This window comes from Onychostruthus taczanowskii, unplaced genomic scaffold, assembly GCF_017590055.1.
Source record: "Onychostruthus taczanowskii isolate IOZ18803 unplaced genomic scaffold, ASM1759005v1 scaffold15, whole genome shotgun sequence".
Lineage (NCBI taxonomy): Eukaryota > Metazoa > Chordata > Aves > Passeriformes > Passeridae > Onychostruthus > Onychostruthus taczanowskii.
In genome coordinates this window covers 1,863,684-1,876,142 of record NW_024498685.1, presented here as the reverse complement: position 1 = coordinate 1,876,142, position 12,459 = coordinate 1,863,684, and the positions used below count along the sequence as shown (strand labels likewise).

The window sequence follows — 12,459 nt, the reverse complement described above, 5'->3', positions numbered from 1 at the left end:
GAACTTGGATGGGTTTCTTTTAAGGGATGGAGTCACACAAATTAGGAGAGGTAACATATGTTAGTGTTCTAATACTAAAGCTGACAAAAACACTGCACTCACCCACTCAGAGTAATGAGAATTAAAAACTTTGGCATCTTGATCCCCAGCCTCCTGCCTTGCCTTTTAAGATGTGTGAATGCCAAGGGAGATGCTCCTGGATGCAGTTTTTTTTGACCACACCCTCACCTTTGACACTACATATTTTCAAACCCAGATTTTCAGGCTAAGGCTGGCTTTCAAGGAAGAATCTTCTATTTTTTTTCATGTTACTGAGAGAAACGAAGGAAAACTTTTATCAGAAAAAAATTCTAGTGTTTCCATGGTTTGGAGCCAGATTTTGAAATGCAAGCAGGGTTTCCCTGAAGTCTTAGGTATGTATCTATGCAAGTGTTTTCTATATATAGATTAACATACTCTTAAAATCTGATTGCACATACTGAAAGGAAACTGCTGTTCAACAGTTGTATGTTTTGGAAATTGCTCTTCAGTTCCTCTCAATCCAGCGAGACTACACAAACATGATAGTGACTGACAGTAATACATGTTCATTAACTTTAGGTAAGCAACTATAGCCCAACTTTTTAACAAGGTAAAAATCCAACTTTGTCTACATCTACAGTAGAAAGCATCATTTTAACATGTAATCTTATTTTCCTGTTATCTTTCTTCCACTCTTACAGTCTTTCACAATGGGAGAACAGCTTTGATGTTTGTAGATCTAATTTTAGATAATATGTTCAATAATGTCTTCATTTTTACTGAAATGAATACTCAAAGTTACAGCTAAAGTCAACTAGGGCTCTGCTTTGTGCATATTAAATAAGATACATGTCTGCATAACTGTGCTAGGTACTTTGAGAAATAAAGTCCTAAACATAAAAAATCAGGCATCTGACACACCAAACTGACACGAAATAATTTTGACCACCACTGCTCCAAACTCAGATTCCTGACTGTATGTAGGAGATGAAAGTTCCAGCTATAGGATGCTGTGAAGACAAGTTCTGAAACATGTGAACGGTTTCTGGATGTCATGCCAAGGCTCCGTGCAAATACCAGTGAGGAAACGAGACATTTTGAATTCACTGTAGGATGTAGATAATGTACATTAAACCAGGGCCTGGACCCATTCTCTGAATGAGACAGTTGCACAGTTATACAGCAAAGAGGAAAAGTGGCTTTTTGGAGTTAAGGTGAAAAACTGTATAATATGATATGTTACAAAACTGAAGTTTGATGAAAGCAGGCACTTTAACAAATTTCTCAGTACTGCACACATAAGCCTTAGCAGATTTTAGACTCAGTTGATATCTAAATGGCCAAAACAGCATTGCCATCAGTGAAAAGAATTTCTGTGCAGAAGGATGAACATCTGCTTCTCTGCATGAGATTACAGATCAATATCAATGCTATTGCAGAGGGAAGGAAACAATGCAACTCGTCCCACATGGCCAAAGTATGAATGATTTGGAGATCATATCACTTACCTAAAACTTTTTAGAGCATTTAGCATGAAAGAATTAAGATAATCAAATAATAGGTAAGATGCCAAAGATCCTTTCTGAAAGGATGGATAACACCAACAAAGCTTGAGTGCATCCTCAACAGCTCAGAGATGAAAACAGCTGGCCAAATTTATCTTAACCGGGGAAACAGTTGATAACATGTTGTCCCCAAGGGGATAATCTACAGCTGCACCTTTTCTTAAGGGAAGTTGGCTTCAGTACCTTCTTGGACAGATTCTGGGTGAGACATCTCTACTCCACACCTACAGAATAGTTCCTGATTCTTTTATGTCAGACCATGGAGGATGACATAAGAGGCACAGAAATGGCTTGGCTCTCTCCAAGCAAGCAGCAGATGTCTTTATGCATGAGCAGTGTGTGGGAGACACTCTGCAGCAAGTCACGGTGCTACAGGGCTGGCTTCATGAAATCAGAGATTGGATCCAGAGAGTAGAAACAACACATGCCACTCAATTAGCAATGCACTGGCTGCCAGATCAGCTCTAGGGCCATTTTCCATGATCGTGGGTCTTATCTCCAAAACCCAGCCTCCCCCCACACTTCAGTGTCACCATCATGTTCCTTGGTAGTATTCAGCCATCACTGCAAATGCCCCTAACTGGGAAGTGTTAAGGGTGGGCTCATCTAGTACCTACTCACTGGGATTTGCCACACTGAGCATAAGCCAGGATTGACATTGCACTCTCAGCTAACATCGAATTAAAAGCTTAGCTATTCAACATCTTCTGCCGTGTGTCTTTTGAAAAAGCCACCACTGAGTCACCCATTTTTTCAGAAATGAAGAAGAAAGAAGATGATTTTCCCCTCCAAATGAAGGAAATTCTGGGGTGTGAGATAGTTAGAAGGGTGCACAATAATTGCAATGACATCTAGTAGTGCAAAAGGAAATAATAATGACTCTTGAGTTTCAGCACTGTTAATTCTGGAAGCGTCATGCCTCAGATTAAGGCTTCCTGGCAAAATTTCACTAAATAAAGACAATTGGAAGAGCTGGAATGTAGGGGCTTTTTTTGTTTTGTACTGCTAATTACATTCCCTTGGGCAGTGAAGGAACTCAGAGAAGTGTGCTAAAAGGTTTCTCAAGCACACCACAGGCTGGGGAGGCAGTTTAAGACATGACATCAAAACCTCCATGCTTTACATCCCACTGCAGTCACAATAACTGGCCTTCCACATCTTTCTCTGACATGAACCCCATCAGACACAGCTATTGTTCACATTTCAGTTGATCTCTTAACCTCCAGATTTTCACTTCTCATGGTAATATCCGGCTATCAAGTTTTGTTTGATGATATCCATACCTTACCTGTTAGTGTTCTCCAGGACTTCAACCTTCTTACGCAGCTCACTGTTTTCATTTGAGCAGGTCTCAACTCTGGAGACAGCACAATGGAAGAGAAATATAAAAAAATCAGTTATTTATTCAAGTGATTGTAAAACAAGCAAAACTTGCATTCACTGAGAGCTCCATGACTTTGCCTGCATTTAAAGAAACAATTACACCAATGAACTTCAGTAGTAGTAATACTTAATCACACTTCACAGCGTGAAACACAAACCAAAAGTTGCATTAGCTGTCTGGCAAATGCCATGCTTCTGAAATCAGAGCCTCAAATTTCAAGCTTATGAGGTCTAATAAGCCACGAGATTAAGGACAGTGCTCAAGACTGTCCCAAGATACTACCCCATTTCCAAACTGTCCCTGGAAATCCCCAAACTAAAGGACATTGTCATATAACATGTAAGAGGCCCAAGACTCCTAAGAAAACAAACAGAATCCTGAATAGCTTCAAGAAGAAAAAAGGGAAAAGAAAATATCCTTGATATTTGGTATGCATGAGGTGGAATTTCAGAAGAGTAACTCTGAGGAAGCAAGACAGAGCTATAAAGAGACAAGAAAAAAATGGAAATTACATCAAGGATATCACCAAAGATGGTACAAGGGTTTTAACAGAACCATCTGGCAAATTGCATAAGAGTAATACTACAATATTCATCTCCTGGAAGAAAGATTCATTTGGGATATAAATCACTAAGTGGGGGTTTGGCTCCTGCTTGCTAAGGGAAGTCCGTGGGTCACATGCTATTTTCCTGAGTCCTGCTTATTTTCCCAGGCAGTCCTGACTCACTCACTTCCTATTTCTGTTTTCATCTGCACTAGAAGACAGAGCTTACTCACTCTGGACCCATCTTTCCCTGAACACTGCCGGTCCACTAGGCCAACACAGTTGCCTGAGGTGAAGCCAATGCAGCTGGGTCTTGCCTAATTTAAGGTGTGAAGTGTTTGCTGGCACATTAGCGACCTGCTGCAGGCAGGAACAGTCCTGGCCCCGACAAGCAGCTGCCAGGAGCAGGGCCTTTTCTCAGTCACTGCCACGAGATGGCAGCTGGCACTCTGCATGGAACTGTCCCAGCAGCCACAGCTGGATCCCTTCCCAGTCCCACAGCTAGTCCTATTGGCCTGCTTGAAACAGGAAGGAGGCTGGCTTACTTTTTTTCCAGACTGTCCATGTATTCTTTCTTTTTTCTTCTACTTTCCTGGGCAGAGATCTAAGGAAAAAGGATGAAAAATACCAAATATTTGCATAGAAAACAAAAGCATCAGAGATGAATTAATAAACTGGTAAAAAGCCCCAGTGTTATTGGATTCAAGCATCTGTCTTGTTCTCATTCTATTCTTGGCAAGCAAAGCACTGACTTGATCTATTTCCACATTCTGAAACAAGGCTCCTCCTTTCAACCACACAAAAAAAATCATCCCCTGCTAACCTTAAAAAATAAATCAGATTCATCTGGAGAGAATATCCCAGGACAAATACAAAAAGATGACCCCAGGATTATGTCCTGCATCCAGGAGAGAAAAAGCCCATGAATGTATTAGAAAACAGCTTTGCAGACAAGGACATGGGGTCCTGATGAACAAGTCAAACAACTGTCAGCAGTGTGCAAACGTGGGTCTGCATGCCAACCAAACGTGGGTCTGCACTGAGGAGATTGTAGTTGGCAGGTCCAGAGGAGTGGTTCTTCCCCCTCTGTTCAGTGGCTGCAAAACCACAGCTGAGTACAGCAGCGCAGTCCATGGCTCAGAAACAAATCCTCTGGATGTACAGAAGCAGGCCCAGAGGCAGAGCTCTGCTATAATATGCATGCCAGAGCACATGACATTTCAGGAAAGGAAGAAAAAGATGGTCTTGTTCAGATTGAAGAAGAGAAGGCCAAGGAGGGAATCTGATTTATTGCTGACTTCAACTATCTCGTGCAACAAAGATGATGTCAGAGCTCTCAGACGCACACAGCAAAATGGCAAGAGGCATAAATACAAGTTGCAGCAAAGGAAATTCCAGTCACACATTAGGGATTCTATTTATTTGTTTTTACCACAAGAGTGTCCTAATATGGAAACATGGTGCCCAGAGACACAGAGGACTCATCATCCTTTGCAGCAGTGTAATGTGACTGGACAAGACCCTGAGCAACCTACCCTAAGCTGACCCTGCTCTCCAAGCCAGTGCTTTGACCAAAGGACCTCCAGATTTCTCCTCAATATAAACGACTCTGATGCTATGTAAGTGGTACATGAAATGCACAAGATCACTTCAGAAAATTCTGAAAAAACACAGTACAAGACCAAATTCCAATTTAGTGTGTCCAAATTTACACCTCTATCTGCAAAACCAGTAGCAGAACATAGTAACCACAAAATATGTGCTAAAATCCCCTAGAACAAGTGAGCTGGCCGGGTCTGAAAAAAATTGCATTCTTTCCTATCACTAGGATCTTCCGCATGTCAGAAGAAAAAAAACCCCAAACTTGCAGGGCTTTTGGCATCCTTGGCATCAACTTTACAAGTTACTGAATTCAGTGATCAAAAGACTAGTGCACTGCAATACAGAGTAATATTTTAAAACAGGAAACGGAAAAGAACACCTTCCTCACCATGCAAAGAATACAGAGCTCTTTGCCTGCCATAAGGGTAAGATTGTTCTGATTTTTAAATGGAGCCAAGCCACTGTAACTTGATACCCTGCCTGCTAAATACTCTATTGTTAATGGGGTCAGGTAAATACCTACACTGAGGCACACTCACGCTGACAGACAATTTGATGGATGTGTTTAGGAACAAAGAAAAGCAAAGTAAGTTGTTAAAAGACAACTTACAGCATTCAACAGTACCACAGACCATTACTGCAGAATTCTGCAGCATTTTTTAAAGCAAAGGACAAGTAGGAACTACCCAGCAAAGCTAACTAAGATTTACCTTGTTTTTTATTTTCCTGCGGATTTTCTTTAGAACTTTCTCCTCTGCTTTTGTGAGGGGCAGTTTGGTAGGGATTGGGTAGCCCTCTGCTATCAGCGTCCTCTTCTCTTCCTCTGTCAGGATGAGGGGGCCAGTCCCCTGTAATTTCTTCAAGGGTCATAGAAATGAAATAAAATGAAACAGTAAGTGCACACAGTCCTAGAAGAAAAGATTGTTAGGGAGGAGAGGCAGGAGGTCGCCCACTTCAGACAGGACTAGGCCTACTAGAACAGCCTCCTGCAATTGGGAATGTGTGGAAGACCTTTCAGGTAACTTCCATTCTGAGTTCAAACCTTTGGGACAGGATTCCCTCAAAACAGTTGTTCTTGACCCAGCTCTGTCCACACTGAGGCCAACGGTATAACTGCCTTTGGCTCAAACAGGGATAGAGACACATGAGAAACACTATTGAAAATCCCTCCCTAAAGATCACCACCTGCTAATGACATGACAAGAGGACAGATGCAGATCTACCAGAGACAGCTCAACCCAGTAGGTCTGGGCCCTAAGGCAAAGGACAGTCCCTGATGGGATAAACACAGTCCATGATGGGATAAACCTAATAACACTGGTGAACCCTGTCTCAACTTGGAGGAGAGGCACATGCTGTTCCCTGTGGGAACAGAACAGACCAGTGAGCAAGAATTACCGGATCTGCAGTTTTGACCAGACATGAATTCATCTAAATAACAATACAAAGTTAGCAAATCTCTGTCAAAACCAGTAATTTAGAAAGTTAAAAAAAAAAAAAAGACACACAAATGATGGAGAAAGCCAGCTCAACTCACATGTGGTGCAGTCAGGAGAGGGGAATTGGAGAGCATCGAAGCTGTGCGCGACGCAACCTTGGCTGTGGCCTGGAGCTGGACTGGGCTGGAAGGAGGGAGTGACCGAGCTGGGCTCTGCCCTCCTTCAGAGTCACTGCCATGGCTGCTCGGAGGGGTGGGAGGCAAATGCAGGGGATCCACTGCTAAATGGCAACAGAGACAGAAAGTAACACAAGAGTTTAAGGTGTCGATTCAAATTGTCACTAAAGCTGCCACCACCACACAGTTTCCAGGACTATGAGTGTCTGCTAAAAGATGGATCAAGCAGAAGTGACAACTTGGAAGAGGTTTGGAGCATGCAGGTCTCCAAAGAAGGAATGAAATGCAGCAGCTATCTTTAGGTTTGACAGACAAAACAGGACTCTGCATATGCTCCAGTCACTTCTACCTACACTTCAGCTCCTTCTTTAAATGCTTTGAGGTTCACATATAAAGTACAAGTTCCCTGTTCCTGGGAAACCACATTAACAGAGGGGCTCTGAGCCAGCATACTTTCTCTCCAAAAACAATAGTATTTTCTAACTTTGCCACAGATTAAACAATCTGCCAGTATTTGCAAGGGAAGGGATCATATCCAAGGAGTTACATGATCAGGAAGGAGAGAAAGGCCTCCTAAGGACACGATTGGCACAGCTGGGAAGTGACTGACAAACTAGTGACAGCAAAGGCTTCAATGCACTGATGGAGCAGGAGCAGCACAGGCAGCCACCACAGGAACCTCTCTCATGCTGTCTGTCCAGGTGCCATAAGATAACCTCAGCTGCAGCCAAAAGAAACTGCTCTAGAACTGTCAGTCAAAGTGCTGCTTATGATCAAAAGGGTCTGGACCAAGAGAAACAGGGAATGTCTCACCCACTCTTACTAAATGGACAATTTAGCAGATGCTCAAAACAGCCATAACTAAGTCACTTTTTCTCTGAGCTAAATTTACAGCAATTGAATTTTGAAGTAGGAAGACACAGGACTAATTTGCCACCTTCCACTTCTGTTATGCTATGCAAATTTGAGTTGAAAAGATCAAATGGGTGGTGAGGGAGGATGGAAGAAAAATAGTAATAAAAAAATCGATAATACTCTTTTTGTCTCACACAGTAGCTCTTGCAGTTGCCAGAAGAAGAAGCATATTTGAAAAACAGAAAGGCCCTTAATCCCACGAAGTGAGTAAACAAATCTATACCTGGGTTGAGATAAAACCTCCCTTTATCCACCTGCTACATCATTTGCTTCTCTCCCTAGACCAGTGCTACTTACCCACAGAAATTAATTCACTAACAGAATATCATTTCTAACTGAAATGCAGTTATCTGCTGAGATCTCACACCAAATATTGGCTCTTCCAAAGTTTTCTTGGCTTTGTGTTTAGCTTTCAGGGTAGGGATCTTTCCTCCTCCTTTCACATTAGAGTGCAAGGACAAAGAGATAATGATTGTTCTTCCAACTAATATGCTACAAACAGATTCACCTAACTTTTATTTTCATATAAACTCACATCCTGCTTTTGCATCAGAGGTTAACAGTAAAGTTTCTTAATATCTTAACTAAGTCTCCTCAAATTTTTTTCTTTTCTATCCTAAATAATCCTGTACTTGAATAACTCAAGCTCCCTTCAGTACAATTATTAATATCTTACAGAGAAAAAGGCATCATTTTCTTTGTGATAAAAAAGGAGGGTAAAGAAAAAGAAAAAAAACTTCACATAAAGGCTCAGAGAGACTCTGGCTCTTCAATAGCCTGAGTTGAATCCCTATAAAATGACAGCTTCAGCCTAAAATCTGACACAGTGAACGGGAAATTGAAATACTTAATCAGGGTAAAGTACATTTATTGTACTTGCTGGACATCTACCCCTACATTTTCATTTGATATTTAACAGACCTTCTTTAGAAGAGAGGTTCAGGAACTGATCCACTTCATGGGGCTCCAGTTTAATCTCTGGAAGAACTTTCTGGGTCAGTGGTTTCATCTAGAAAAGAGAAATTAACAGCATGAAAACCTGGAGTACACATCTTAAAAATCTTAATAGAAGGACACAAGGATTACTTCTCCATAAATGGAGAGGTCTCCTCTCCTCCTGCTCTGCCACAGGCAAAGCTTTAACTGCTTCACACACTTTGCTAAACCAGGCTACAGAGAATATTGCCCTGACTGTTCCCACTATGGCTTTTCTTACTACTATATTTAGCTAAAATAAAAGATTACGCCTCAGAGATGACATTTCAGACTGAAAGCTAACATGTAACCCACTCTAATTACTTCTCTTAGCAACAGAGCTGCTGCTAGGATTTGCTGGACTGCACGGTCTGTTTGAGAAAGGACAGGAACACCCCCAGGAGTCAGGGAGAGCCTCTTAAAGGCCATTGTCATCTGGGAGCACGAGCAAGGTGCCAGTCACTGAGCACCAGGTTTTGGGACCCAGGTTCCTTTCACAGTGCTGAGGAGCAGGAAAAGAGACAGTCACTGCTGACTGAAGTTTGGAAGACACCTGGACTGCCCCACTGACAAGGTTGGGGCAAGAGGCTGCCAAGCTTTGCCAAGTGCCTGTCTGTGTGCTGCAGTGCCAGGCCTGAGGAAGTCAGTCTGGCACACCAGCAGGCTAACTGCAGCCAAAATCTCTCTCAGTAACCTGTGTAACTAATCCATGCAACAGCAATGAGCCACCAGCAGCTCCCAGTACTCTGCAAATCACGGCATCCCAAGCTACAGGATGACTGTGTCCTGGGAACAGCACATTCAAGCTAGGAGGAAATTACGGGAAACTTGTGCTTAGCTTTCTTCAGTTTCTCGTAAAATAGTTTCTGTTGCATATATTTCCGATCCACATGCAAGTGGAAACATTTACTTTCAGCTCCCTCCAGCCCGGACTGACATTGCATCCTGAAGGCTGACAACAGCCACGCTTCTTCCTCTACTGGCTAGGGACCCTGGTGAGCCACCAGCTGCTGCAGTTCATTCTCCTTAACCCAACCACAGCCAAACTAAGCTCTTTAGAATGTCCACTGGCCGCTCCAGCTGTGGTCAGAAAAGCATCACAAAGCTCCTTGTGAGGCTGGTTGGTCCAGAAGTAGCAGCAGCTTGAAATGCCAAAGCTTCACAGATCTGGCAAAAGTAACTTTGCAGGCAAACAGGGAAACTCGCCAATCCATCCAAACAAGGAGTCCTGTTCTGCTTAGGGGAAGGCACTGCAGCATAAAAGCAAGGTCTTATTAAAAACACTTAGCTTGTCACAGGCTTCATAGAGCAAATGGATTAGGCAGTTCAGGTGCAACTGGTTCATTAGAAACTATTCAAATATTTCTAAAAACCCCAGACTTTGGGGCCAGCATAGAAGACAAAGTTGTATATCCAACCATTAAGAGATAAAGATGCAGACAACAAGCTCTTACAGCAATAGTGGGACACCAGCAAACATTAAAAACCATTAGAACAGAGTGCAGTGTGCACCCCGAACTGCCAAGCTCCGGCACCAAGGAGGCTACATGTAGCTGCCATAGTAGCCAAGGGGGCTACTATGTACTACACGGGGTACACTGCTGCACTATGCAGCCTTAGGAGAGCCTGCAGCTAACTGCGCAGAGAGAACAGTCTGCAGTACCAGCGCATCTGTCTGTAGCTCAGGCTGCTCCCCCTCCAGCGACGTGGCCGTGATGGTGAGACTGACTGAGGGAGCAAGGCCTGATGTCTCACAAAGCCCTGGCTCAGTCTTTATTGCAGCTGGAGTAAACTCTGTAGCCAGACACCATTCCTCATTTTCCAGGTCACCTGCCAGGGAAGGAAATTGGATACCACATGTTTAGATCAGAAACAGAAAGACTACAAATGAAAATAATGTCATTCCACCTTCAGAGAAAGGAAACAAACACAGAAGACATTTTAGTCTATCAACAAAACTCTGACCTTACTATTCAGCTTTCAGTCAATGCAGACAACCATGCCATTTCAGGGCTGTAATCTAATCCTAGCCCCAGGATACACAGAGGAGCAGCGAGGAAAGACACAGAGCACTAATCACTGTACATTGCTGAAAGCTGCTAATGCGTAGCAGAACAAGACTAAACAAGCCACTGGGTAAAGCAGTCAGAGAGCCCTGTCCTAAACAGCTTAATGCCTGCTGACTCAGTTTTATTCCTCCTTCTGGAGATAGCCTTTAGCCAGACTTCTGCTTCTTCTACTGCTTGCAGGCAGCAAATAGCCCAAATGGTGGGATTATACTTTTAAGAACAAAGTATTTGTCACACCATTAACTTCATTTTTTTCCCCCAAGCATTCATTTAGTATGTGCAAAATAGAATATAGGCTTTGATGATGTCACAGGAGCACCAGTGCCATGGTGATCAGGCCGATTTCCTCCACAGAGCCTCTGGGAAGTCACAGCATAGGATGAATATTTTATCTGGCAGCAATGAAACGCGCGTCATGTGTCGGCAGAATTATCCCCTAACTCCACTTATTGAAAGCTCCCTAGTCAAGAGAAAGCCATGCAACCTTTTTCTAGACAAAGCTGAAGGTTTTGCCCAGCATTGTCAAGAACTGGAAGAAGGTTGGCATGGTAAGTTTAGCTCCCCATTTCCATTCCGTTTCCATTCACTGTTTTACTTGCTAAAAAATGACTTATTTTCCCATGTCTGAAGTATAATAGAGTACCAAGAACCTAGAAAGACTCAACCTTTGAAACAATTCCACAAGACTGTTAACAACCCCCTTTAAAAACACAAAGTAATCAAATGCATTTTTATCAATTGCAATTCTGCCTTAGAAAACTTCCTATTCCAACTGAAAGACTTTAGTCTTTCCTCTTGCAGAGAATATCCTATACCAGGGGCACTGCATCCCAGCTGCATGGGGCACAGTCATCTGCCACGACTGAGCAGTGGTTGTAAGAGGCATATCCATTAAACAGAGCAGCTGGAATCTGAAAGGAAATATACACAAACAGGAAAAGAGTGCTGATCTTTCTTTCAAAGCTTTCTACTGCCTTCCAACAGAGTCTTTAGTGCATATACAAAATTAAAAGAGAGAGCAAAAACATACACTGTAGGGCTGGCAAAAGCAACAGAGCTCTGAATTAACTGCGTGCTGCACCAACATCCTGGGAGGCAGCCATGGGCTGTGGCTGTGACACCAGCATTCTGCAAGGCTGCACAAGACCTTTCATTCACAGCTGAGTGTATCAAGCTGGTGAGACGTCAACAGAGCAAACAGGTAACAAAAATAAGAGTGGGCTTACAGCCTGGGCTGCTGTGTGTCCCTGCTATTAAGACCACACACACACATGGAGCACACAGGCACTGGGCAGAAGCTGGGTGCCTGGAGGAAGGGAGAAGAATGTACATCTCCAGTGGTAGTAATTACTTTGTGGTGGGGCCTAACCTTCACCACTGGCAAGGAAGGAGGTAATTTGAGTAAAGACACACCAAGGAATTAAAAATGAAAAATATGTATCCTGTAATCAGCAGCTCAAGAACAGCAAGGGCAGCACTCTGCCAGGTTAACTGCAGAGTAAGGGCTAAACACCATATTTAAACTTCTGTAGAGCTTACTCCCAAAGCTTCCTGGGAAATGCCAAAATGCAAAAATAGAAGTATTTATGGGGAACAAACCAGGTAGGCTTGTCTAAATATTAACTCAGGAGAGAGGACACTTCTCTTTCAGGAGAGAGGACACCACCCTCCCAGAGCCTCTCTAGTCACAACACAAAAACACAGCTCCCTCCCAGGTTGCTGTGTATGCATTGTTCAGGTAAAACCTTTAAAGTGGTACCTGCCTGGAA

At 42.9% G+C, this 12,459-nt stretch overlaps 1 protein-coding gene across 2 annotated transcripts in view; it reads right to left on the bottom strand.

Annotated features, from left to right (window-relative positions):
- Positions 1–12,459, bottom strand: part of CREB3L2 (cAMP responsive element binding protein 3 like 2) — a 74,349-nt gene that overhangs the window by 13,901 nt on the left and 47,989 nt on the right. Inside the window, exons 3-8 of one of the 2 annotated variants that reach the window (XM_041398569.1) lie at positions 10,285–10,451; positions 8,568–8,655; positions 6,654–6,835; positions 5,827–5,973; positions 4,060–4,118; positions 2,875–2,943 (exon numbers count right to left, since the gene is read on the bottom strand). In XM_041398569.1, the coding sequence (XP_041254503.1) occupies positions 2,875–2,943; positions 4,060–4,118; positions 5,827–5,973; positions 6,654–6,835; positions 8,568–8,655; positions 10,285–10,451 (712 nt within the window). The remainder of the gene's footprint in view (positions 1–2,874; positions 2,944–4,059; positions 4,119–5,826; positions 5,974–6,653; positions 6,836–8,567; positions 8,656–10,284; positions 10,452–12,459) is intronic. The other variant, XM_041398570.1, reaches the window with a different exon arrangement.